Genomic DNA, 26,700 nt, shown 5'->3' with positions numbered 1-26,700 from the left:
CTGTGCCACCTCCTCCCCCGGCCCCCTGGAGAAACCCACAAATAAGTAGGGGCTTCTGAGCCAAGAAGACCAGGTCAGGTCAAGCCAGGAGCACTGAGCAACACACCCAAGGAATTCTCAGCTGTTCCTGGAGAGCCTGGGCAGGCTCAGTCTGCCCCTGGAGCTTTCAGCCTGGCCAGGCAAGGCAGATGAGATGCGGTGAACCCAGGCTTCTGGTTCTTCATCTACACTGCATGCCTTGCTCCCTTCAGGAACTGCCTCTCCACTCTCAGTTGTCCACATGCTTCTAGGTCAGGTGATGCAAAGGCCCACCAGCCAGAGCCCCTGCTCAGGAAATGGTGCTCCCTAAACAGGTCTAGGAGGAAAAATGGTGGGTAGAAGCCGCAATGGCAGCTGGGGCAGGGGGTGGAGAGGCTGAGCAGAATGCAGGAGACACACAGGTGATGATTCCACTTAGGGCGTGACCATAAGTGCTGTCAGCACTGCCAGTTTTCCTAGAAACTTCAGGCACTAAATCTGTTTTTCCATGTCTTCTGTAGCTACGTGACTTTCCTCTTCTGTAATGGCTTGCAATGACGTTTTTAAAGAAAACGCTCCACACCCTGAAAACACACATACAAGGAGCAACTGCGAAAGCTTAAACTGGGCACAAGGTTGACAAAGCAGCGAACAGATATGACTCAGGTCCAGAGGGACTAGAAATGACTCAGGCACAAAGGTAAGTTTCTAAGAAACTGAGGAGGAATGTGCAATTCTTCTCCTTTTTAAACCTGACTTCAAGTAGGAAACTGAAGCGATGGAAAGAAAACCGCCAGTGAGCCCTGAAGGAGGAGGCAGTGTGGGTCTGCAGGCACTGACACTCCACACCCACGACAGCTCAGGCTGCAGCACCCAGACCACCCACGCAGCATGCTCACGTGCCTCCCAGGACACTCGGGAGCAGGAGCTCTGTCTGTTCATTCGCCAGACGTGTGGGACACCCTTTAGCGAAGTCACCAAGCAGCTTGTTTTCCCAGCAGCAACTATTAATATAAGTTAATTTGTTAACAAAGCTTCTGCTCTGTGTAACCTTTATTATTTATCTATTTGTTTTTAGGTTTCATTTAGTGTAACCTAGCAAGTACTTTTAGAAATCTTTTTTTTTTTTTTTTTTTTTTTCTTGGAGACATGGTCTCGCTCTATCAGCCAGGCTGGAGTGCAGTGGCACGATCATGGCTCACTGAAGCCACAAACCGCTGGGCTCAAGCAATCCTCCTGCCTCAGCCTCCTGAGTAGCTGGGACCACCGGCATGCACCACACCTGACTAACTCTGCCTCACATTTTTTATGATAATAACTCTAAGTACCCACACTGAGCACTGGATGTTTTTCAGCAGCTGATCATTCATACCCTAGAGCTGTCTTCCTCATCACCCACCTTGTGTACACCTCTGCCCATGAGCCTGCCTGCCCCCCTGCAAGGTGGCACGAGCATCCCCCTTCCCACCTGCCTCATGCTTGTGGGCAGCAGGGAGCAGGCTTCTGCACTGTGTAGCTGCAGTGGTGTGAAGGCCAGCAGAGGCGTGAACTGTGCTCGGTCTTTGGAGGCACCAAAAATACTTCCCTGGTACACGGGAAGAGATGTTCAATTTTTATTCACTTAAACCTGATTTTACTCACGTAGGAAGCTAATACCTGTGAGATGAAAGAGCATGTTTTACAGCTCTCTGCAGAGGGAGTGGGGAGAGTCTGCTCTGCAGACATGACTGTAGACAGATGTGTGAAATCATAAAGACCTTCCCAAAAGCCACTAGAACATCTACATAAAATCCACCATATAGGCAGGGCACAGTGGCTCACGCCTATAATTCCAGCACTTTGGGAGGCCAAGGTGGGTGGATCACTTGAGGTCAGGAGTTCGAGACCAGACTGGCCAACATGGTGAAACCCCATCTCTACTAAAAATATGAAAAATTACCCAGACATACTGGTGCATGCCTGTAATCCCAGATAGTTGGAAGGCTGAGACAGGAGAATCGCTTGAACCCGGGAGGCGGAGTTTGCAGTGAGCAGAGATTGCACCACTTCACTCCAGTCTGGGCTACAGAGCAAGACTCCATCTCAAAACAAAAAACAAAAAAAAACCCCACAATATAAATAGGAAAAAAAATGCACATGACTAAATTTAGGGAAAAAAAGAACATTCCATATGTCTATCCAATAGACAAGAGGAAAATAGCAACTGGATTAAGGCTAAAAGTTTGGTAACAAGTTATTATAGAATATTATATCCTACTGCATAACTTAACCACTTTTTTAAAAAAATAGTTTTAACAAACCCTCCTGATAATTTTGACAGCTAAGTGCCTTTAAACCCCTTTTTTCTTTCTTTTTTTTTTTTTTTTCTGGCTACTTAGTCTGTTTAGTCTGTGTCAAGAAGGCCAGGATCATCCCTGCTGTCCACAAAGGATATGATTTATGATATTCTGTCCCCATCTTCACAAGCCACCGCCCAGTGGGAAAGCAGCTGGATGTCAATGTCCAGCTGGTGGTGGCCGGGAGCAAGTTTTTCCCATGTCAAGGACTCTGTTTGATGTTTTGCTTGACTCACGCATTCAACAGACACTGCTCTGTGCTGGGCACTGCAGGGCAGCAGATTACATGGCAGCTCTGGAGCAGGGCTGGGAAGACAGCTAAAAACACTAGACCCTCGAGCTGCCGGCCTCATCTCCGGGCCTAGGCCAACCCAGAGAAGCTCTAACATGCTGCTCCACAGAAGGGACAACGACGGGGTTTCTATCACTATAGTTCCGGGATGCTACTGAATCTTTCCCAAGTAGCTACACTTATATCTCACTCAAAATCATCATCTGAGAACAGGTTTAGGCATCTCACAAAGCCAGGGCATGGCAGGAGACAGCTAATGTGGCCAAGGCCAACAGCACACTCCAAAGACCCAACCTATAAAAACCCAGCCTTACCGTGCTGGTTTGCTTTTTTTTCTTTTTGAGATGGAGTCTCACTGAGATGCCCAGGCTGGAGTGCAATGGTGCAATCTCAGCTCACTGCAACCTCTACTTCCCAGGTTCAAGCGATTCTCCTGTCTCAACCTTCCAAGTAGCTGGGACTACAGGCATGCGCCACCATGGCCCAGCTAATTTGTTTTCGTATTTTTAGTAGAGACGGGGTTTCACCATATTGGCCAAGCTGGTCTCGAACTCCTGATCTCAAGCTATCCACCCACCTCGGCCTCTGAAAGTGCTGGGATTACAGGCGTGAGCCTCTGCGCCCAGCCCTGGTTTGCTTTTTGTTACGAGTTAAATGCTGGGACTTCAGGGATGACCATGGTCAGGTCCCTCATTCACAGGTGAGGAGTTCGAGGCCCTAAGTGGTGAGATTTGCCAAAGCTGCTAGGGCCAGTGACAGAGCAAGTTTATTTATTTATTTTTTATTTTTTATTTTTTGAGACAGAGTTTTGCTCTTGTTCCCCAGGCTGGAGTGCAGTGGCGCGATCTCAGCTCACTATAACCTCCACCTCCCAGGTTCAAGCGATTCTCCTGCCTCAGCCTCCTGAGTAGCTGGGATTGCAGGCATGCACTACCATGGCCAGCTAATTTTTTGTATTTTTAGTAGAGATGGGGTTTCACCATGTTGGCCAGGCTGGTCTCGAACTCCTGACCTCAGATGATCCACCCGCCTCGGCCTCCCAAAGTGCAGGGATTATAGGTGTGAACCACCGTGCCCAGCCTATTTATTTTTTTGTTTTGAGACAGGGTCTCACTCTGTTGCCCAGGCTGCAGTGCAGTGGGGTTTTTCATAGCGGCTGCATCAATTTACATTCTCACCAACAGTCTGCAAGGGTTCTTTTTAATCTACATTTTTTTTTTTTTTTTTTTGAGATAAGGTCTTGCTCTGTCACCCAGGCTAGACTGCAATGGCAGCATCACAGCTTGACCTCCAGGACTCAAGCAAGCCTCCCACTTCAGCCTTCCAAGTAGCTGGGAGCATAAACGTGCACCAGCATGCCCAGCTAATTTTTTAATTTTTTTGTAGAGATGGGGATTCACCATGTTGCCCAGGCTGGTCTCAAACTCCTGGGCTCAAGCAATCCTCTGACCTTGGCCTCCCAAAGTGCTAGTACTACAGGCATGAGCCACTGCACCCCACCAGAAGGAAGTTTAAACCTTATCATTCTTTGATTCAGTCTACACTTGTCTTCCAGGTCAAGGACCAAACCTTTGGATTTCATGGATGACTGAAATAAAATAATAAAACTGGGGAGCCTGTATCAGGTTTTTAAAAAAATGTTATTAAGTCTATCTTTAATATCATTTCATGAAAGACTAAAATCAAGGAAAGAGAAAAGCTCAGAATAAAAGTCTTTCCTAAGGGAGGATGAGAGGCAACTTCATATTAAATATGTTGTTTAAGGGATATATTTAAATACTTTGAAAGCAGAAAAAAATCACCATGTCCTATTTTACAATATGTGTACAATTTTCTCTCATCACAAATTTATCAACTTTTCTATGATCTAAAATACAATTAAATCCCCAAGATTTACTTTCTTTTTAATCTTAGTCATTGGCAAAAAAGACTCACTTCACATAAATATGTTGAGAAACAACTTCGTTTGATTTCAATTTTTGAGGCACACTGAGCAGAGAACAGCTGCTTTCACCGTGTCTGCACATTCACCCTCAGAGCTAGGGAAGAGGGGGGTGACACACAGACTGGGGCTGACCGTGGTGCAGCCACAGTCCACTGGCTTGTGGGGCTAGAGCTTGGGAACCCCAGCTTTCAATCACTGATTCCTGGACAGGTGTGTGGGTCTGACCCTACCGGGGGTGGGGGGCGGCCTTTTCAGAGATGGAGGCTGGTGTTCGCCCCGGGCACGCTCCCAGGTAAGCCTGCCTCACCCTACCTATAATCCCCTGCTCTGCGTCATGGTTTTCCAAAGGAGCTCTGGAGCCTGGCAGTCCCTGGCAACCCTAAGGCCTCAAGGGTGGAGGGAGGTACCTGTGCTCACCCCATAATACAGTAACTTTTACCTTGTGTACACAACAGCGAGTATCTAAATTTACCTTTTACAAATGGAACCAACTGCACACATTAACCCAACAGTGGGTTGCGTGCAATCTCAGAGTGCAGTTTGTCCAAGTGACCTGACTGAAACACATCACAGCCCCAATAACTTCACTGTGCCTGATCCTGCATCTCTTCCAAGCCTTTACCAGACCCCACACAGATGAGCCAGCCCTCCCATGCCACAGCCACACGTATCATCACCACAGAAACCTCTAGGCCAATACGGTTAATAAAGGACCTGGAAACAGCCAGCTCATTACTGCAGCATGCTTCCTCTCAAAGAATCCATATGATAAATTCTTTTGATATTGCCCTTTGATTAAAATTAGGTTTATTTATTTATTTTTCGAGATGGAGTCTTGCTCTGTCACACAGGCTGGAATGCAGTGGTGCGATCTCAGCTCACTGCAACCTCTGCCTCCCAGGTTCAAGCAATTCTCCTGCCTCAGCCTCCCAAGTAGCTGGGATTACAGGCCCACGCCACCACACCCAGCTAATATTTGTATTCTTAGTAGGGATGAGGTTTCACCATGTTGTTCAGGCTGGTCTCGAACTCCTCACTCGTGATCCGCCCGCCTCAGTCTCCCAAAGTGCTGGGATTATAGGTGTGAGCCACCCTAAAATTAGGTTTTAAAAGGTTTTTTAAAAATCACCAACACTGGGGCCGGGCACGGTGGCTCACACCTGTATACATATGTATACATATGTATACATATGTAACTTACCTGCACATTGCGCACATGTACCATAAAACCTAAAGTATAATAATGATAATAATAATAATAATAAAAGAAAAAAAAAAAAAAAAAGATTTGTACTGGTTTGATGATAGTCCCTCTAAGTCATCAAGGAAGAAATAAAATAATTTACAAAAAAAAAAAAAAAAAAAATCACAAACACTTTACATCCTATAACTATTGTAACCAATGCTTGGGATCCTGACCTCAAGCAGAGTAAGGAAATAGGAAGTAAGAGAAGCTTAAACTCAAAGGCTGTCAACAAAACAAACATGAGCCACTGGCAAACAGAAATTCAGAGGGAGAGCTGGTAACCTTGAGATAACCTAACAAGTTAGAAGGAAACGACGGGAAAAAAAAGAAGGTAAGCGTTTTAACACTGGCTTATTCTTTCATTTATATAATCATTCACAGAAAAAAAAGAGCCAGGTGGAGTGGCTCCTGTAATCCCAGCTACTCAGGAGGCTGAAGTGGAGGATCACTTGAACCCAGGAGTTCAAGGCTACAGTGAGCTATGATCATGCCACTGCACTCCAACCTGGGCAACTGAGCAAGACCCTATCTCTTAAAAAATATATAAAAATAAATGTAAAGAAAAGTATTTTAAGCCTACCATGTGCTGAATGGACACTGAGGAAGATTACCATCTATATTTCTGCCACCTAAGTCCATATAAACCTGGAACCTGACAGTTATAATACCCTACAGCCAGAAATCCAATAACTGGTATTCCAGTTTTAAGAATCCAACATCTTTAAAAGATTCCACATAACGAAGAAAAAAGATCCTTTGCATGGTCTTCAGCATTTATACTGCAGAACTCCAGAGGTGAGAGAGGAGCCTTAGAGCCCCCCAGAGTTAAAGAAGATGTCTCAATCTGGGGTTCATGGCTCCCTTAAAACACTATACAAAATGCTGTATAAATATTTTAATTTTTCTGAACAAAAGATTAATAGCTAGCATCAAATACTCAAAGGGTGACCCCAAAAAGGTTAAGAGGTGCTCATACAGGCCTCTTGTGGGGACAGCTCTGGGGCCCAGCTGTGACAGCCATTCCCACTGCGCCCTCTGGCCTGGGTGAGCGATCGTGCATCACTAAGCACTAGTGGTGGGCCGGGGGCCCCACGCGGCTGCCAGTGCCCCTTGGCATCCCATCCTCCTGGGAAAGTTGCCCAGGCAGCTGAACAGGCACAGGCCACCAGGGGACATCACCACTCCAGGCTTCTTAGGGTGGGTCACACTTCTAGTGGGTCCTTCCAGAAATAACAAATGGTTTAGTACAGGGGTGCAAGGCGCTTTTCCTGAGCATGTGTTGTAAAAAGAGCTGCTTCAATATTCATAAGAGGATGCATTGACATGATGGTTGTTAAGATGACAGTAAAAAAGAAGGAAAACAGGGCTGAGTTTGCTTACTAAGTAACTGACAAATTGCAGGTTAGGCTGCGTGGCTTAGGGCTTCAAGTCTGGCCACATCAACAAATGACAGAGCCCCCTGACCCCGGCAGACCCTGCATTCTCTATGAGTGTGGCCAGGGTTACTGGGGGTGTTTCCCAGAGGAGTACACCTACCTGTGTGAAGGAAACCTCTCTCGCAACTCAGAAATAATTAAATCTTCCACAAGGTGATCCGTTTCTGTCACAAGATCTGCAGCTGATGTTTTTGTTGAGACGCGTTTTTCCTCAGTAAGGGCTTTTCTGATGATCTGAAGTAAAAGTACGGGATTTGGGTTAAACATGCAAACATCCTCCTCCCAGGCAAAGGAATTATCCACTCCTTTGAGTCCCCTCTGTATTCAGCCTGCCATGGGGAGCGGGCAGCAGGTGTGGCTCTGTGGGTCACTGACTTCTTGCATCATTGACCTCAGAGCTAATATCACAGCCTAGGCTCTCTGGGTTTCTAGTGAGCCTTAATGACTCCACCATTATTCTTTTACAAGAAAAATTATTTCTCCATTACTTGAAATTATTTTGAAATTATTTTGTCATACCTGTGAAACAATTTCTCTTCAAGTAAAAGAAAAACACAGGGGTTTTGAAAAGAGCATGAAACTTCCTCTGTAAGAACTGCCCAAGCACCTCTGCCCAGCTGCCCCATCTAGGAAGTGAGGAGCACCTCTGCCTGGCCGCCCCATCTGGGAAGTGAGGAGTGCCTCTGCCCGGCCGCCACCCCGTCTGGGAAGTGAGGAGCGCCTCTGCCTGGCCACCACCCCGTCTGGGATGTGAGGAGCGTCTCTGCCTGGCCGCCCCGTCTGGGAAGTGAGGAGCGCCTCTGCCTGGCCACCACCCCGTCTGGGATGTGAGGAGCGCCTCTGCCTGCCCGCCCATCGTCTGGGAAGTGAGGAGCGCCTCTGCCCGGCCGCCCCGTCTGGGATGTGAGGAGCGCCTCTGCCCGGCCGCCCCGTCTGGGATGTGAGGAGCGCCTCTGCCCGGCCGCTGTGCAATCTTCCACGTGTGAAGTGACAGCCTTTCTGCAGGTATACCCAACAGCTCCGAAGAGACAGCGACCATCGAGAACAGGCCATGATGATGAAAAGAAAAGGGGGAAATGCGGGGAAAAGAGAGATCAGATTGTTACTGTGTCTGTGTAGAAAGAAGTAGACATAGGAGACTCCATTTTGTTCTGTACTAAGAAAAATTCTTCTGCCTTGGGATGCTGTTAATCTATAACCTCACCCCCAACCCCATGCTCTCTGAAACATGTGTTGTGTCAACTCAGGGTTGAATGGATTAAGGACAGTGCAAGATGCACTTTGTTAAACAGATGCTTGAAGGCAGCATGCTCGTTAAGAGTCATCACCACTCCCTAATCTCAAGTACCCAGGGACATAAACACTGCGGAAGGCTGCAGGGACCTCTGCCTAGGAAAACCAGAGACCTTTGTTCACCTGTTTATCTGCTGACCTTCTCTCCACTATTATCCTATGTCCCTGCCACATCCCCCTCTCCGAGAAACACCCAAGAATGATCAATAAATACTAAAAAAAAAAAAAAATTAAAAAGAAATAAAAATAAAAATAAAGAACTGCCCAAAACAAGATCATGTTACACACCTGTGCCCCGTATAATCCCATGAATTCAAATTTAGATTTCAGTGTAAAGTAAAAGCTTATTTTCCCTAATTCACTTTATCCCATGAAATGGGATATGCCCTCGAATCTGACTGTAAATGTTCCCACTGAGAAACCCGGGAGAGCTAAACTGTGTTTCAGGAACCATGGCCAGCTCTCACTGCGCTCTGGGCTGGAGCAGCATCAGCTGTCTCAGAGTTCATGCAAGGATCCACAGGGCTGAGCTCCGACACAGGCTCCGCAGCTGTGCAAGCTGCCAACACACTGGTCTAAACCCATCGCAGCTAAACATAGGAACAAGGACTGGGATGGTCCCAAGAACCCCAGGAAAACCCAAACAGGAAGGGATAAAGAGTGGCTAATCAGTCCCTGGACAACTCCAGAGGGACCAGTTCTGGTCCAGCCCAGGCCTTTCTTTTCCTTTTTGTTTTGTTTTGTTTTGTTTTACAGACTGGATCTCTCTGCCACCCAGGCCGAAGTGTGGTGTCACAATCACAGCTCACAGTAACCTCAAACCCCAGGGCTCAAGTGATCCTCCCACCTCAGCCTCCCCAGTAGCTAGGACTACAGGCACATGGTACTGCACCCAGCTAATTTTTTATTTTCTGAAGAGACAGGGTCTTGCTATGTTAGCCAGGCAGGTCTCAAACTCCTGGGCTCAAGCGATCCTCCCACCGCTGCCTCCAAAAGTGCTGGGATGACAGGCGTAAGCCACCGCGCCCAGCTCTTGCCCATTTCTGTCTGTCTTAACAACTTGGTGTCTCCCTCATCATGATGACAAAGTCAGGGCACCTAAAAACGAACTCAGAGCCTTCTTCCAAAACTAGCTACATCCCAAAATCCTGTATTTCTCTCAAAAGGACCATCAATTGGCCAGTTAACCAGACGTGACATCCATCACGTCTTCTGATAAGCACACACCAAGGACCTGCTCATGCCAGGCCCTGTGCTGCCAGAAGAAGCACACGCGGAATTCTACAGAACAGGCAGGAGCCCCTGAAACTCAGCCTCCCACGTGCTCCTCCCCACACGGGGCTGCCTGCTCTTCTCACTGCCTGCATCCCAGAGCTGGCCCACCCTGTACGGAGCCGAGGCAGTTTTTGTTTTAATCTTGGTTGCAAAAATAACAGATATATGTTATAGAAAATTCAGAATGTGATAGGTCATACCAAAAAAAGCATCTAGCGTCCACATAGCCATATCCACTGGGTAGCCCTAACTCCAGGACTTCATATTCCTATGACAACCTCCAGCTCCCACTGCCCAGGCCTTGCCTCTGGCCAGGGTTTCCCAGTTCCTGCTCATTGCCACCAGGTCAATTTTCTCAAATCACCAATTTGCACACAGCACTCTCAACAAATCAAGCTCCACAGGCCTTGTCTGTGAATCTCACACTCCTCACATGTGGCTCCCGTAGCACCTGCCCATGGTCCAAGACCCTCAACCCTGAGCTGGCCAGACAGGCCTTCGGCACAAACCTTGTCTCGTGTATGGCCACGGTGATTCCTGGTGTGTGTGTGTCTCTGTTGTGTACCTGTAAGTGTGTGTTCATGCGGTATGGGGAGAGTCAGGGTGTGTGTCTCTGTGTGTATCTCTGGGTGTGTGTGTGTGTGTTGCTGTGGTGTGAGAGAATGCAGGGTGTGTCTGTATGTCTATATCTGGGTGTGTGTGTATCGGTGTGGTGTGGGAAGATGCAGGGTATATGTGTCTCTGTGTATATCTCTGGGTGTGTATGGATTTCTGGGTGTGTGTGTGTGTGTGTGTTGGTGTGGTGTGGGTTTGTGGGGAGTGTGTGCATAGAGCTGGGGTGAGAAAGGCAGCCTAACCAGGGGACACAGCCCCAGAGAGGATATGGCAGCAGAGCCTCTGGGATCTCGAGGAAGGGCAGACTGTGCTGCACAGGTCTGACTGGGGTCTGAGAGCTGCATTTCTGGCAAGCTGTATGGTGACCCGATGCAGGGGTGCTCACTTCAGTGGCATGGAGCTAGAGCAGGTTCCCACACCCCCATGTGAACAGACCCACTAGGAGACCAGGATGTTCCACCTCAGCAGGCGGGGTGGGCAGGCGGTGGTGGGTTTTGAACCCAGGACCACCACCCGAGAAGACAGTGGCTTTACTCCATGCTTGTAGCATCCCCACATGGGGAACAGCCGTAAAGCTACCTGCAAGGGTGGATGGTATTCCACCTGTCCACCCCTGCAGCCTCTGCGCAGCAACTGGATGGGGAATTTTCAGACACCAATTATATCACATCACTTTACTGCAGAAAATGATCCAATGGCTTCCCGCTGCTCACAGAACACATCCCAGACCCCAGGGCCCTTGGGAAACTCCAAATCCCAAATCCCAGGGCCAGTCCTTCACAGCTCACCTCCGACAGGTCAGCCCCCAGTTGCTCTCCTGCTGTGCTCTGGGGTTTTCTCACTGATCCTAACCAAATCTGTTTCTGCCCCAAGGACTTCCTGTTTTCTGATCCTTCTACAACTTATCGTATCTGATCTGAAACCATCCTTCCGGTCAGTTTTGTTTTTGACTGTCTCTCCCAGGCAGGAGCTCGGAAGGCAGAGCTCTTTCTGCTTCCCTTCGTCCTTCCTGTCTGTTTTGTTGTTGACTGTTTGTCTCTCCCAGGCAGAGGCTTCTGAGGGCAGAGCTCTTTCTGCTTCCCTTCTGTACCCCTAGCATCAGGAATGCTCCCTGGCATTCAGCAGATACACATACAGCAGGTACACAGAGTTCTTTGAAAGAATGAATAAAACACACATCGGGCTGCTTGAATAGACTGTAACATTTTTCCAAACTGGAACACTAGTGTCTATGTGAGTGCTGACCACTCAGGTCCTTCTGTTTGGCTGTTTTTCTGGTTGCCCTGCTGAAAAGATCCAGTGCTTCCATCCACAAGTCCCACCTCCTAGAGCTAGACCAGATCTGATTCCTGCACTCAGACCCACTCTCCCGGCACAGCCAGACGCACTTCCTAAAACACTCATGGTGACCATGCGTCTCCCCAGCAGAGCACTTGGTGGCGCCCTGTCACTATGTGGATAAAGTCAAAACCCCTGAAGGGAGCATACAATAGCTTCCAGATTTGCCCTTGTAGCAGAGGCCATTTGACCCCAAACGTCCAGTCTCCCCTTCTTCCTTTTAGGAACAGAACCCCCAAGTTCGAGCAAGCACAGAGCTGACTCGCAATCTGCACGCCATGCAGATACGTGTGGCCTCAGCACCAAGTTCTGCCCCAGAGGATGGGACTGGAAGCAAGACCTGCAACTTCCGAGTCACATCCTCAAAAGGATACTGCCTTGCACTTCCTCGTGTCCCATTCCCCCTCGCCAAGGGCTACAAAGTAGGCATCGTGCTGCCCATGCAGGAAGAGAACACCTCGGAGCAACAAGGGAGGACGAAGCTGGGTCCCTGGGTGACTTCGTGGAGCAGACCACCCCACCCCATACCTCTTACTAACTAGACTTCCCCTGCTCCTCTTACTGGCCTCTGTGAAGAAACCAAACAAACCATCAACCCAGCAGCTGCGGGCCTTCCCCGACCCCTTTCTCAGCTCCCCTCCCCTCCCCTCCGAGCTCTGAGAATACCATGGCCCTGTCACACGGAATCATTAACCCTGGGTCTCCTGATGGAACCGCCTCAGCCAGCCCACTGTCCTCCTTTATGACTCAGTTCAAACATCACCTTCCACATGAGGAGCCTCCAGCTTCTGTGGGCAGAGGGGCACTCACCCAACTGTGACTACAGCACTTACACAAGCCACCAACTGGTACCCACAGCACTTATCACTCCATATGTCTGCTCAACCAGCCTGGGTAAGGAACCCTACCCTCTCTGTCTCTGTCCACCTCCAACAGGCCATGGTGAACCCTACATGGGGGCTGCCTCATGGGGGTCTCCAGGAACACCTGCTGAGTGAATGCATAAAGAGTCCTTGGCTGCTGCACACTGAGATCACAGTTAACTAAATGCTAGAAGATTTTGTAATATGTCCTTTTGTGTCACCTTATCTAAGCTCACTGGTATTTATACACTCAGTTTTCCACATTCAAAACATACACAGCTGTGTGTGTGGAGGAGGCGGGTGCTGGGGGCCCTTGGCGCAGCTTGGAGAATGCTGCAATCTGGGTGTGTCTGCCAGGAAAACAGGGCCAAGTCATGGGTTACAGAGCGGGAAGAGTGGATTCAGAGGCAGGATGCTGTGTCGTGTTATGCTCTGTTGTTATTTTTCTCTTGAGACAGGGTCTCTCTCTGTTGCCCCAGATGGAGTGCAGTAGCGCAATCCTGGCTCACTGTAGTCTTGACCTCCGGAACTCAAGCAATCCTCGCGCCTCAGCCTCCCCAGTAGCTGCAACTACAAGCATGCGCCACCACGCCCGGATCATTTTTATTTTTATTTTGTAGAGGTGAGGTCTCACAATATTGCCAAGGCTGGTCTCAAACTCCGGGCCTCAAGTGATCCTCCCGCCTCGGCCTCCCAAAGTGCTGGGATTAAGACGTGAGCCACTACACCCAGCCTTCATAATCTTTTAAAATATTAACTGCTTTCTGCTTTTATTAATATTTATTATTGCAGTTTCTCTGACGACTTTCTTTGTGAGTATGTCACAAGGAAGGCCATGGGGCTCGAACATGCCTGTACCTCCTACCGGCAGGGCAGGTGACCCTGTGGCCAGCCTCTTCCACTAGACCTGGCCTCACAATCGGGCTGCTGTCTTGCGTCAGGTGTGCAAGGCCCTTCACACCCAGCCAGGGCAGCATGCCCCATGCCAGGCTCAAGCCCCCTCGAGTGTCCTCCCTCCTGTACCTCCATGTCTTTGGACACGATCCCTGGTGCCTGCAATGACATCCCTGGCCACCTCCTGCCTGTCTGTGCTCTCAGCCTCCATCTACTCCAGCACAGCTCCTCCAGGAGGTCGCCCGTGTGGCCGTCCGCCCACTGCCCTGGCTGAGGCCCCTTCTTCCTGGGTCAGCTACTGCACAGCCCACTGTACTTGGTCACTGCCCTGTCCCCTCCACTGGGCCATGCACTCCTCCAGGTTGGGAGCTCTGCATTTCATCCCAGTAGCTCCAGGAACTACCCTCACCCCGGGCAGGGTGCTGATGCCAGCGAAATGCACCCATATGCACCAGATGGGGCTCTATCAGGTGTACTCGGGGGCCTTGCACACATGGGGGCTGCGCCAGCTAGCTTCCTTCAGTCACCAACAGACAATGACACCAAGCTAACCTAAAAAAGTCAGAAGCCTTGTCCTGTAGCTCTTCATGAAGAAGATGCGTATGAAAAATTCCCTTCCAGGATGTAATTCTTGTTTTCAGTAGTTTCATAACATCAGTGGGAGTAGAGAGGGATAAAGTACCCTCCAGAATCAGACAGCTCTAAATTCAAATTTTATGGGTTCTCATGGCCTTCATTTCCTCTTCTGTAATAACAGTATATCTAACACATTGGGTTGTTTTAGGAATCACATGAGGTATTGTATGAAAAGGTCTTGGTCCACAAACTTATTTACACACAGAACCTCACCAGTATCAGTTGTGAGAACATGTATCTGAGAAAATCTAATGACTTTCTCAGCTAATTTTTGTATTTTTACAAAAAATAAGAATCTACCGTACAAACAATGTACAAGTTGCAAATAGGATGCTAAAATACTGGGTTAAGAAAAGTTTAATTCACAAATTGTCCTATGCTAAGAGAAAAGGTGAGAAAAAGTGCTGTATTTCTAAAATCAGTAAGCAAGACTCAAGCAGCCCTGCCCTTTAGCCAGGATCACATCCACAGGGTGGGGGAGCACATGGGGTTGCCAGGTAAGTTCCCGCTGAACCCCTTTACCACGGCTATTTTCCCTCAGTCTTAGAGATTTTAAACACTCTCACTCCACCAGCAATGAGTTAGGTATCCTGGTTTTTAATTAATGTTTTTCAGCTACTCGCTAACTAAGCATGCACTTCACAGACCCCCCCCTGGCTTGGGTCTCTCCTTCCAGTAGCATTCTGTTAATGTATAACATATAAAATATGGGCCTGAAGTCACTGAAGCCTGAATTTCAAATCTAAAAGGAAAGGTCACCATCAACTCCAGCTTCAGAGACATCCTAGGCTAACATATTCACGGGGACGTCCAAATAGCTTTCCTGTCTCACCCCATCTTGTTCTTGTGCTCCTGTCCCCATCCGACCTTTATGCCTGTCACTGCAGGGCAGCTGGCATGTGCTCTGGAACCCAGGCCCTGTACATCATCCACAGAGCAGCACACTGGAGCCTTGCCAGAGTGCGGTTTTAATAGGAGATGTGTCTTTCCCTCTGTCAGGTCAGGAAGATGTGGCCACTAGAGGTGTGCACCTGACAACACGCCCCATGTTTATGCTTCCAGATCTACTGCAACACAAGTGAATGTGTTGTGATGGTTAATTTTATGTGTCAACTTGACTGAGCTATGGGAAGCGCAGATACTTGGTCAAACATTGGTCTGGGCTAGGCGTGGTGGCTCATGCCTGTAATCCCAGCACTGGGAGGCCGAGGCAGGCAGATCACCCGAGGTCAGGAGTTCGAGACCAGCCTGGCCAACATGGGGAAACCGTCTCTACTAAAAATACAAAAATTAGCTGGGTGTGCTGGCACACGCCTATAATCCCAGCTACTCAGGGGGCTGAGGTAGGAGAATCGCTTGAGCCCAGGAGGTGGAGGTTGCGGTGAGCCAAGATTACGCCACTGCACTCCATCCTGGGAGACAGAGCAAGGCTCCATCTCAAAAAAAAAAAAAAAAAATTGTTCTGGGTGTTTCTGCAAGGGCATCAGCATCTTAATCAGGAAAATAGATCCCCCTCCTTCCTGTGGGCAGGACTTGTCCAATCAGCTGAGGGCCCAAACAGAATGAAGAGGCTGACCCTCCCCCAAGAGGGGGTTCTCGGCAAATGGCCGTGGGACTCTGTCCACATGAACAACTCTTCCTGCCCTATGGCCTTCGAACTGGAACATCAGCTGTCTCTCTGGGTCTCCAGCTGCCAGCCCACCCCGCAGACTGGACCTCCTGCTGGTCCTGTTTCTCTGCAGAACCTGATACATGTGACAATCAATAAAACCTAACAGTTCATCAGGTACCCAGGTAATAACATGCCTATCACATGGTGTCATGTGGCACATGTGGTCAGCAGTTCACAGCTGTTGATGCATCACAAATCTCTGTACAACCTCAACCCTGGGAGGAAGAGGAGGAGCTGGTCCAAGCAGACGTGGCTCCCAGGCCAGCCCACCTCAAGCTCTCGAATCCTCAACGCCTCCTTTAGTCTCGTGGCTATATTTCCCCTCACCTTGATGTCTAGTCACCCTCCGCCCTGACAAGGCACTGGCACCTCTCACACCAAAGCCAGCAGCCACCTGTCACCCACATCCCAGCTGCATTCCCCATGTTGCAGGGCCCGTGGCCTATGGCCCCTGCCTCCTCTAGTGGCTTTCCTCCTATCTCCCCACCATGCTCCGGCTCATCTCCCTCCCACCATTCCCTGAAAGTGGGTGTCTGCGAGCCCTCAGACCTGCCTGCAGCAGCTGAGCTTCCTGGAGATGGCCTCCACCTCACACCCTGCCCAGCTCCACGGCCTGAGCTCAAGCTTACAGAGCGCTTCCTCTGCCCCGTGCTGTTCTGAGCAGTTCACATGTACATTTACTCCACACAGTAACTCTGAGGACAGCAAAAATTATTCTCCATGTTAAAGATGAGGAAACGGAGGCACAAAGAAATGGAGAAAGTTGCCCAAGGCCCTGCAGCTATAAGGTACAGGGAAGGGGTTCCCAGCACCACAGTCCAAGTCCACCATCGCTCAACAGAGCCGACCCCACAGCTGGAGCCGTCACAACTGATTACTTCCTAATCCCTCTCCAGCTCACATTTCTCTCAAAAGCAATGAGAGCCAGCCAGCTGCATGAGCCAGAAACCCAGAAGTCCTTTATTCCTACGTCTCCCTCAATGTACGACTCATCATCAAGTCCACCCCAACTCACAGCCCCCAAGGGCCACACCCCATCAGTTCGAGCAGGACACCCACCTGCAACTCTGCCCTCCACACAGGGCCCCCAAGTCCTGACCTCTCCCACCTCAAACTTCAGCCAAAGTGCATTTCTTGCAGGTCCTTGGTGCTGTGTTCTTTTGCCTCTTCTGCTTTTCATCTTCTCTATTGGCCCCGACCCCTCCTCTTCTCTCTCCCCTCCCCAAGCCCATCACTTAACTTTCCTAGCTGACTCCTGCTTTTCTTTCTAAAGACACACTCAGCTGTGACTTCTTCCAGGAAGCTGTCCACATCCCGGGCGCTGGGATGGCCTCCCAGTCCCCCTGCACACTGCAGTGACTGGCCAGGTCTGCACCTCCTCCATCTCACATGAGAGGCGAGCCCAGGGGCAGGGCGCCAGTCTGCAGAAGGCCTCCTGTAGCGCTCATGGCCGGCTAGGGCAGAGCTGGGACAGCGGACACAGGATCCTGAGACTGGCTCAGCCTAGAGACCAAGGCCTTCCCTCACCTCCCACAGAAGAGAGAAGACGCAAACCAGGCTCCAGGCTCCTGTCTCCTTTGGGCCCAGGAGAGAGGGAGGGGCCTAAACTCCGGAACTCCCTTCTCCTTCTCAATGTCTCAGCTCCCCATGCCTTTGAGCTCCTGCCTTCCTCCACCCCCAAAGCTCACGGAGGGGACCTGTATCTCACTAGCAGCCTCTTCATCCTCTGGCTGAGTGATTTCATCCACCCTCCTGCCCCAAACTCCAAAGACAGTAATCTCCCCTATGCAGTGCTTCATTTGGGTGAGCAAGTGACAATCTCAGGGCCACAGAGTCCAGGACTCACTCTCCCCATGGGGATGAGCCCTCTACCAGCCTCTCCTTAAGGAGGCACAGGTGGGACCTCACTGGCACCCTGGAGTGCCAAGGGCTGGGATGAGGCTGCCCAGAGGCAAGGGCAGTGCCTTCTGCCCTCCCCCTTCTTCTCAGACAGCTTTTGTTAGCAAAACGGGTAGGAAATGATAGGGATCTCTCAGACAGGCTCAGGAACAGTGGGCCTCGGACTCTTGGAGACCATGTGCCGACCCCCACCCCACCAAAGGGACAGCTGCTACTCTGTGCCTGCCAGCTGCTGTCTCACAAGAATTCTGTCTCTGCTGATGTTTGAAATGTTGGTGAGTTTTCGAATTTCTCATGTAGGCTGACTCCACCCTGCAGAGCTAAGCAAACACTGGAGGCGTGGACCAGGCGAGGCAGGAGCTGGAGGCCATCACCACCGCCTCCTCTCCCCCTCCTGCCTCCTCTTCCTCCAGCGACAGTTGCGCTCAGCCCAGGAAGGAAGAGCGGGGAAGCCTTTTCTGGAGAAATGAACCACTTCAGAAATGACCTCCACAAACTGGCATTTGTGAGGCTCCCAAGGAGGAAAATGGGAGCCTGATCTGGGCTCATCCAACGGCAAAGCCCATCAGTGGCCAAGCCTGCTCTCCTCCTGTCCGGGACATGGCCCTAAATACCATCTCCAGGAACATGACTTCCACACTGCATCTCTGCCGTCAGCTTGGGTGCAAATCCAACATCTCCACTGAGTGAAACCCTGTCTCTACAAAAAATTAAAAAATACATATTATCCAGGCATGGTGACGCATGCCTGTAGTTCCAGCTACTCAGGAGGCTGAGGTGGGAGAATCACTTGAGCCCAGGAGGTAGAAGCTGTGATTGCACCACTGCACTCCAGCCAAGGAAACAAAGCAATACCCTGTCTCAAAAAAATAAAATAAGAAATCTACTGGCAATTTAAGCTTAACCTGCGCAGAAGAGAACACTCGACTCCCAGCTCCAAACCTGTTCCTCCTGCAGTTTTGCCATCTCGGGAAGTGGCAAATCCATTCAACCAGCTTTTCAGGCCTAAACCCCTGAAGTCACCCTTGGCGCCTCTCTTTCTCTCACACACCACATCCAACTCACAGGCAAACCCTGTCACCTCAGCCTTCAAAGTTAATCTTCTTCACCACCTTCTTCACTGCACCCCAGTCAAATCCACCCTCATTTCTCATGTGGCTTCCTATCAGGTACCTGATTCTGGTCCCCCTAGTGTCCCACACAAGACCTCATGCGGCAGCCAGGGTGGTCCCCTATATAGAGTCCTATAAAGCCCCACACAAGACTCTGCCCCAAATCTCCCCTCACACTCAGAGTAAAAAGGCTAAAGTCCTCTCCTGAGTTGTTCAATGATTCTTTGTTGGATGAATAAATTTATAATCAATGTGTTATTACCATCATTTTAAAAGCAAATAGTATCGAAGAAGCCAATAAACAGCTGGGCACAGTGGCTCACGCCTGTAATCCCAGCACTTTGGGAGGCCAAGGTGGGTGGATCACATGAGGTCAGGAGTTCAAGACCGGCCTGGCCAACATGGTGAAACCCCATCTCTACTAAAAATACAAAAATTAGCCAGGCGTGGTGGCACATGCCTGTAATCCCAGCTACTCAGGAGGCTGAGGCAGGAGAATTGCTTGAGCCCGGGAAGCGGAGGTTGCAGTGAGCTGAGATCACACCACTGCACTCCAGCCTGGGCGACAGAGCAAGACTCTGTCTCAAAAAAAAAAAAAAGCCAATAAACATGTGCATTTAAGTTCATTAATTATCTAAGAAATGCATATTAAAACTACAATAAAATACCACCTCAAGCCCATCAGAATGGCTACAATATAAAAGACAGACCATACCACGTGTTGTGGAAGACGTGGGGAAATGGGAACCCTCACACACTGCAGGGTGGAGTGTAACTTGGTACATCCTCTTTAGAGAATTACTTGGCAGAATTTACATTCCCAATGACACAGCGATTCTACTCCTACTATTAATAAATCCCCAACAGAAATGCATACATAATCAAAAGACATGTGCAAGAAACTTCACAGCAACATTATCCGTATTAACTCCAAACTGGACATTATCCAGTTTGCTCAAGAGTTGAATGAGGCCAGGTGCAGTGGCTCGTGCCTGCAATCCCAGCACTTTGGGAGGCCAAGGCGGGTGGATGACTTGAGGTCAGGAGTTCTAGATCAGCCTGGCCAATATGGTGAAACCCCGTCTCTACTAAAAATACAAAAATTAGCCAGGCATGGTGGCGCATGCCTGTAGACCCAGCTATTCGGGAGGCTGAGGCAGGAGAATTGCTTGAACCCGGGAGGCGGTGGTTTTGGTGAGCCAAGATCACGCCACTGCTCTCCAGCCTGGGCGAGAGAGCTAGACGTCGTCTCAAAAAATAAAAATAAAAATAAAAAATAAATAAAACAGTTGAATGAATAGTGATGTACTCACATAATAAAATACCATGTAGCAGAAGTTCCCATAGTGCCACTCCAGACTAGCAGCATCTATGTCAGCTGGGAATGTTAGAAATGCGTATTCTGGTGCCCACTCCAGACCTAGTGAATGAGAAACCCTGCAGTGGGACCCCATTTGCCTTAATAAGCCCTCTTGGGCTTCCAACACAGCCAAAGCTGGAGAAGCACTGCTCCACAGCAGTGACCCAAGGAGTGTGACCACACCAAGGACATCATGAAAAATCCTGCTGGGAAGATGGATGGCTCACAATAGGTACACAAAAAATTAGACAAATGCAAAACAAAACAAAACATTCTTTAACTTTAACGAAAATACAAGTTGATTAGAAAGAAAGGAATACACTGCTGGGCTGAACCATGAGTTACATCTGCACAGCCATCCGAACGTGGACATGGACGCCCACGGAACCACATTGGCAGGGCCGCTACACAGCGTAACACAGAATAATTCTGTCAACAATGAACAACTCAAGAAAGCATGACAGAAGCGTATTACTTAGAAATGGGTGTAACTCTCAGAAAATTGAGAACAGGGACTCTGGACACAGGACAAGGGGTGGGGAGCACGGGCCGGGTGCTGCTGTTCTTCATCATGTGCTTTCAGTGTTACTTCACTCTTTAAATTCCCGGTGTGAATAACCAGCAAAAAGAAAAATCACAAATCAAAACAACATTGTGTTGGTAAAGCCAGATGGACAAGTGGGGACATGGGTCCAGAGCCCACCAATGTGCCTTCTGTCCTGAAGAGCCAGAGGTAGACAGAAAAGTATTCATATTCCAAGGACCCACTGTGTGGAGGGCACACCACCAGGCAAGGATAAATAAAGTCGTGACGACTGCCAGCTCAGCAGGACCAGGTGGGGCACTGGAAAGACAGGGAAGGCCACCTGAGAAGCGGTCCATGAAGGAAGGGGCTCAGGAGCCGGGCTCTGGAGACAGGGAATGGTTTGCATACTCCATAAGCCAGAAGAAAGGCAAGAAAATGCAACGTGTTTTGCAAACACCAAGCAGAGCGACCAGATCTGTCCGGACAAGGGGACAACAGGCCCACTTCGCAAGGCCGGGCCTCGGGAAGCATAACCTGCAAGGGTGTGCAAGGCCAACTAGAGAAGGGGGAAGTCTGTGGTCCTAAGGTCAGTGCTGGGTTTTTCTTTTTCTGCTTTCTCCTGATTTTGTTACAAGTAAACAGAGATGAATTTCCTGTGAAGCTAATAACCCTTAAGCATCAAGGCCCCCACTTGCCTGCAAGGGACCCTAATAAAGTGTTCACAAAGCCGTAAACGAACCCCTTTTGTAATGGGCAAAAGTCAGCTGTTTTGACTGTAGATCTAACCTTGTGCCTTTCCACTTAAACTGTCCCTCCATCAGACTTTGCATCAGGTGGCACTGGCGTGGATACAGCCAGTGTGGGCTAAAGGTAAGCTGAGTAGATGAACTAACTTTGCTTCAATAGGGTTTGCAGTCACATTTCTCTGTAAGTTACTGAGAGCCATCCAGTGTAGAAAAGGCTTCCAGACATACTCTCCTGTTCATCATGCCGACACACCTGGCATGGTGACAAAAACATACAGGACCAGAGGAGCACGTGAGGTGGACACAGGCACCAGCACTGAAAATGTGTGGATCACACAAATAAACCAGATTTCAACTGCACAGAGCCAGAAGCAAGTCTGTGAAAAACAGACTCACTTACAACTAATGTATAAAAAATTTCATAGAAGTTTCTCAATTTGATGACATCCTAAAAATTTATATGGCCAATTGTTACCAGTAACAAGTTGGAAGCCTAAATTTTCTAAATTATCAGTAATAAATTTCAATCAGCCAAGCAACAGGAAACGCTGAATTTATCTTTCTATTCTCCCCATATAAAATATTACAAAATCATTGTCATTCAAAAGATGCAAACAGTATGAAGCCAGAAAATGGGCAAAAAGTATTACGGAAGTATGAGAAGCAGTGAAAGAACTGTTATTTTTGTGTATTTCGTGATATTTGCAGTATTTCTTAGCATCTTAGAAATTTATAGATGTGATTGTTCTTATTCTAAATAACTTTTATATCTAAGTTTGAATTTGTAGTTTTGTATTTTCTCTTTTTTTTTTTTTTTTTGAGACAGAGTTTCATTCTTATCACCCAGGCTGGAGTGCAGTGGTGCAATCTAGGCTCACCACTGCATCCTCCACATCCCAGGTTCTAGGGATTCTCCTGCCTCAGCCTCCTTAGTAGCAGGGATTACAGGCGTGTGCCACCACGCTTGACTGATTTTTGTATTTTTTTTTTTTTGAGATGGAGTCTTGCTCTGTCGCCCAGGCTGGAGTGCCTGGCACGATCTCCGCTCACTGCAAACTTCGCCTCCCGGGTTCACTCCATTCTCCTGCCTCAGACTCCCGAGTAGCTGGGACTACAGGCGCCCACCACCACGCCCAGCTAATTTTTTGTATTTTTAGTAGAGACGAGGTTTCACTGTGTTAGCCAGAATGGTCTTGATCTCCTGACCTTGTGATTTGCCTGCCTCGGCCTCCCAAAGTGCTGGGATTACAGGCGTGAGCCACCGCGCCTGGCCAAAATTTTTGTATTTTTAGTAGAGACGGGGTTTCACTATATTGGTCTCAAACTCCTGACCTCAGGTGATCCACAAGCCTCAGCCTCCCAAAGTGCTGGGATTACAGGCTTGAGCCACCATGCCTGGCAAATTTTGTATTTTCTTAAAGAGGGCCCCCTAAATTGTCTAAGTTTCTGGCCCAACAGAAGCTGGTTCAACTCCGCGGGGGGATTTGAAAGGCAGAGCTGTCTTCAATACTTCTGTTCACACATCACACAAAAGATGACAACCATCCACATCACTGAATACTGTCATCTGTACTTGGGGTGGGGCTGTGGTCACTCCCTCCCCAAAAGCCCAACAGCCAGGGAGGCGGCTCCCGTCACAGTGTGGGTGGCTGGAACTAGGAGGGCAGGGATGATCCCCAGGGACACGGAAGGAAGAGTGGTACAGAAGCGTGGAGGGGGCAGGTGACGGAATTGGGAGCCTGGGACAGGGAAGCCTGCCAGGATTGGGGCAGAGGGGAAATGGAAGCAGCTTCTCCAGGGCCACCTGGAGCGGAACCAGTGTCTAAGAGAGAAAGGACAGTGCACCTGTATCTCTTGGAAGGTCTCTCCTTTGGCTCCCTCACCTTTCAGCATCTAGAACCCAGACTCCATCTCAGGGGCAGCTGAGAGCAGCGAACAACAGAGCGGTAGAATGCTGGGTGCTGGTGAAGGGTGGGCATCTGGGGCCCCTGCGACTTTGCCAATGCTCTTCACTAAGGAGAACTCCAAAAGGATCACCACTCACAACCTTTACACCCCGAACCAGGTCATCTGGCTAAAGGATATGTTTTCTCCAGTCAGCCCCCGATTGCATTAGAAGACAATCTGTCCCCCTTTACACAGGTTCCGATGACCTTGTGTGGCTTCTGTTTGTCCCAGCAGCAAACCTTCAGGCCATTCCCTCAGCACTGCCCGGCAGGCAGGAAGCATCAGCATAATGCCTGAGGGGGAGCCCCGGCGGCCTGGGCTTCCTGACCAGACTCCTAATGGCAGCATCTTTATTGCAACCCTCTCCAGCGTTTAAAAAAAGCTTTTTTTGTTGTTGGCAAGTTGCAAAGACATAAAATATCTCTTAAGTTAAAAGTCATAGGAGCCTTAGAACTGTTCCTGCTCTATTGCAAGCTCTTTATGCACATTTGTTAAATAATAACATAAAATTTTAAAATCTTCTGTTTCTTCAAGGATCTAAATTTGAAAACCACAGAAACTCCTAACTTAGCTCGCCAGGGTTTACACAGCAATGTCTGAATCCTAAGCTGGCTTTTCACTGCCTCAAGGAAGAAAAGTTTTACGGTAGAACCTAAAAGTTCCTAAATATCTGGCTGATGCTTGCTCCGGAAGGAAAGCTGGGAGGCAGGGAAGGATGGAAGGAGAACCCGTGTTCCATGCACACAGCAGATCTGCTTTCCAGGAAGAACGCTTGCACTGAAGCTACAAGTTTTATCTGCCTTGCAGGAAGGTTTAGGGTCCTCCTTTTCCTACAGGAGGGAAAGGTCAAAGGGTGGAGTTTCACAACACTCTTAAATTCATTCATTCTTTACAGTCTGAGGCTTGGGTCCTTAAAATGACAAAGGGAAGGAAGGCCCTTCAACAACAAATGTGTCTACTTAGTATTGCAGATTAATTTTTAAACAGGATTAGAGATTTGCACCAAGGTAAAGCACTATCCACTTTATGACGACTCACTTCAAATTTAAGATTGGTAACAGTCCGATTTTAACATCTAGGGAAACTTGTAGAGCATTTTCGGACTGTCAGACCTCAAAAAAGAAAACAAATGCTGTTTGAATATAAAAGGCCAATCTGCCCTCAGCACACCTCCTGTTTCTCAAATCCCTGAAAACAATCACTTTCCTTTTTTTTTGAGACAGAGTTTCGCTCTTGTTGCCCAGGCTGGTGTGCAATGGCACGATCTCAGCTCACTGCAACCTCCGCCTCCCGGGTTCAAGTGATTCTCCTGCCTCAGCCTCCCAAATAGCTGGAACTAAGGCACGCGCTACCATGCCCAGCTAATTTTGTATTTTCAGTAGAGACGGGGTTTCACCATGTTGGTCAGGCTGGTCTCGAACTCCTGACCTCAAGTGGTCCACCCGCCTCGGCCTCCCAAAGTGCTGGGATTACAGGCGTGAGCCACTGCGCCCGGCTCACAATCACATCCTAAGAGGCAAACATGGAGTAAGCCATCTTACAGTCCTGGGAGAACCAACACTCGCTTGCCTACCAGTACTGTCGGTGTGTCAGGCACTGCTAAAGGTACTAAGGAAAGTGGAAGGAACAATCACAAAAATGAAAAAGAGAAGAGAGGAACTGCACTCCATTTTAAACCCCGCTCGCTGGTTTTCGGTAGCTCTGCGGCTCGGTTTTCATCCTTCCGGGCAGTGTAACAAGTTCCTCCTGAACTCTGAGTCCGTGCCGTCGCGGAGCGGAGCCACTTTCAGGGTGTAGGTCAGAGTAAGTTTGGGTTTAGGATGCTGCAGCCAGGACAATCAAACGGCAGCCCAGCCAGATCCCCACGCGGTTGGGGCTTAGCCCCGGGCTTCCTACCACGAGCTGAATCCATTCATAGGTCCTTAAAAATCAACAGCCCTGTACGCTAGCCCTGGAGAGATTTCTACATTCTGACCACTCACTCAAACGCAAAGGTCACGTTAGCCGCTGAACTCCAAAGCAGAGGGGCTCGCCGCCAGGGCTCCGAGGGTTGGAGAAGGGCGCGGGAGGTGTGTCCAGGACACCAGCACAAAGGCTCCTTTCACCGCTCCGCGCCCCGCGCCCTCGGGTGCGGACTCCGGGCGCCCGCCGGCTGCGCGCCAGGACCCCGCCACTCCAGGCGGCTCCCAAGGCCCACGCGCTTCTGCTCCGCCCGGAGTTCCGAGCCCAGCTGCGGCGCTCACCTGTCCTGCCCGCAGCGCCAGCTGCACGGCCGCCTGGAAGCACTCCTCCCAGGGGCCGGCTGCCGGCGCCGCCTGGTCCTCGCCGCTCGGCTTCATCGCGGCCTCGCCGGGCCCCTCCACCTCCAGCCCCCCTCGGCGGGACTCCGGCTCCCACCGGATCCCGCCGTCCCGCCGCCAGGCTCCACACTCCCTGTGCCTGCTCCCGCAGCTCTGCGCCTAGTCCGCCGCCCGTCCCACACCTGCGCTGGCGGGAAGGGCAGCCAGCGGGCCGCGGTAGCCGCGCGTCCTGCTTTCCGCTCCCCGCCCTCCGCCCCGCCCCGTGCCGAGCCCCGCCCGGCTCCCCGCCCCGCTCCCCGTTCAGCTCCTTGCTCCGGCGCCCGGCCCCGCTCTGCACTCCACACCCCGCCCCTCGCAGAGCCCGGCCCCGCCCATTCCCCCCTCTTCCCCGCCCCTTGACGCTCCCGGCCCCGCCCCGCACCCGTTGCTGCTCCTGGCCTCGTCCCGCGCCGTGCCCTGCCCCGTCCTGCACCGCCCCTCCCGCTCCCGGCTGCGCCCCATACCTGGCCCCGCCCCTCTGGGCTAGCCCTGAACACAAATCAGTGCCGAGCCTCGTCCCTCCCCCCTCCGCGCTTTACCTCCAGCCCCGCCCCTGTGGTGTCGCATCACCACCCCCGCTCGGGGCGGACCCAACCCTGCTCCGCCGTGCCCCGCCCCGCAGCGCGCGGAGCGGGCTCCAAGTCCAACTGCTCTGAGCCTCGAGCCCCGCCTCCCTCAAGTTGAGCCCGGCGGGTGTCCAAGCCCCGCCCCACCGCCGCGCGCTGAGACAGGCCCCACCCCGGGCTCGTGCAGAGCTGGGTACTGTTCTGGGTCCCGCGCGCGGAGGGCGGCTTGGGCTACCGCGGAGCTGGGAGGGAGGAGCTAGGAGCGGCTGTTTTGGGGGCCCGGGGCAGCTACTGTCTGGGTGGACCCGTGCGGTGCCGGCCCAGCCCCGGAGGTGCGGGGGAGCGT

General features: G+C 50.3%; 1 protein-coding gene across 1 annotated transcript in view; it reads right to left on the bottom strand.

Moving 5' to 3' along the window:
* IMPA2 (inositol monophosphatase 2) overlaps window positions 1-25,993 on the bottom strand; it is a 51,537-nt gene extending 25,544 nt beyond the window's left edge. Inside the window, exons 1-2 of the mRNA XM_054461002.2 lie at window positions 25,693-25,993; window positions 7,374-7,507 (exon numbers count right to left, since the gene is read on the bottom strand). Coding sequence (XP_054316977.1) covers window positions 7,374-7,507; window positions 25,693-25,788 — 230 coding nt within the window. The 5' untranslated portion in view covers window positions 25,789-25,993. The remainder of the gene's footprint in view (window positions 1-7,373; window positions 7,508-25,692) is intronic.
* Window positions 25,994-26,700: the final 707 nt, after the last annotated feature.

This window comes from Pongo pygmaeus, chromosome 17 (assembly GCF_028885625.2).
Source record: "Pongo pygmaeus isolate AG05252 chromosome 17, NHGRI_mPonPyg2-v2.0_pri, whole genome shotgun sequence".
Classification (NCBI taxonomy): Eukaryota; Metazoa; Chordata; class Mammalia; order Primates; family Hominidae; genus Pongo; species Pongo pygmaeus.
Note: the sequence above shows the minus strand (reverse complement) of the source record. Positions and strands in the feature narration are given on the sequence as shown.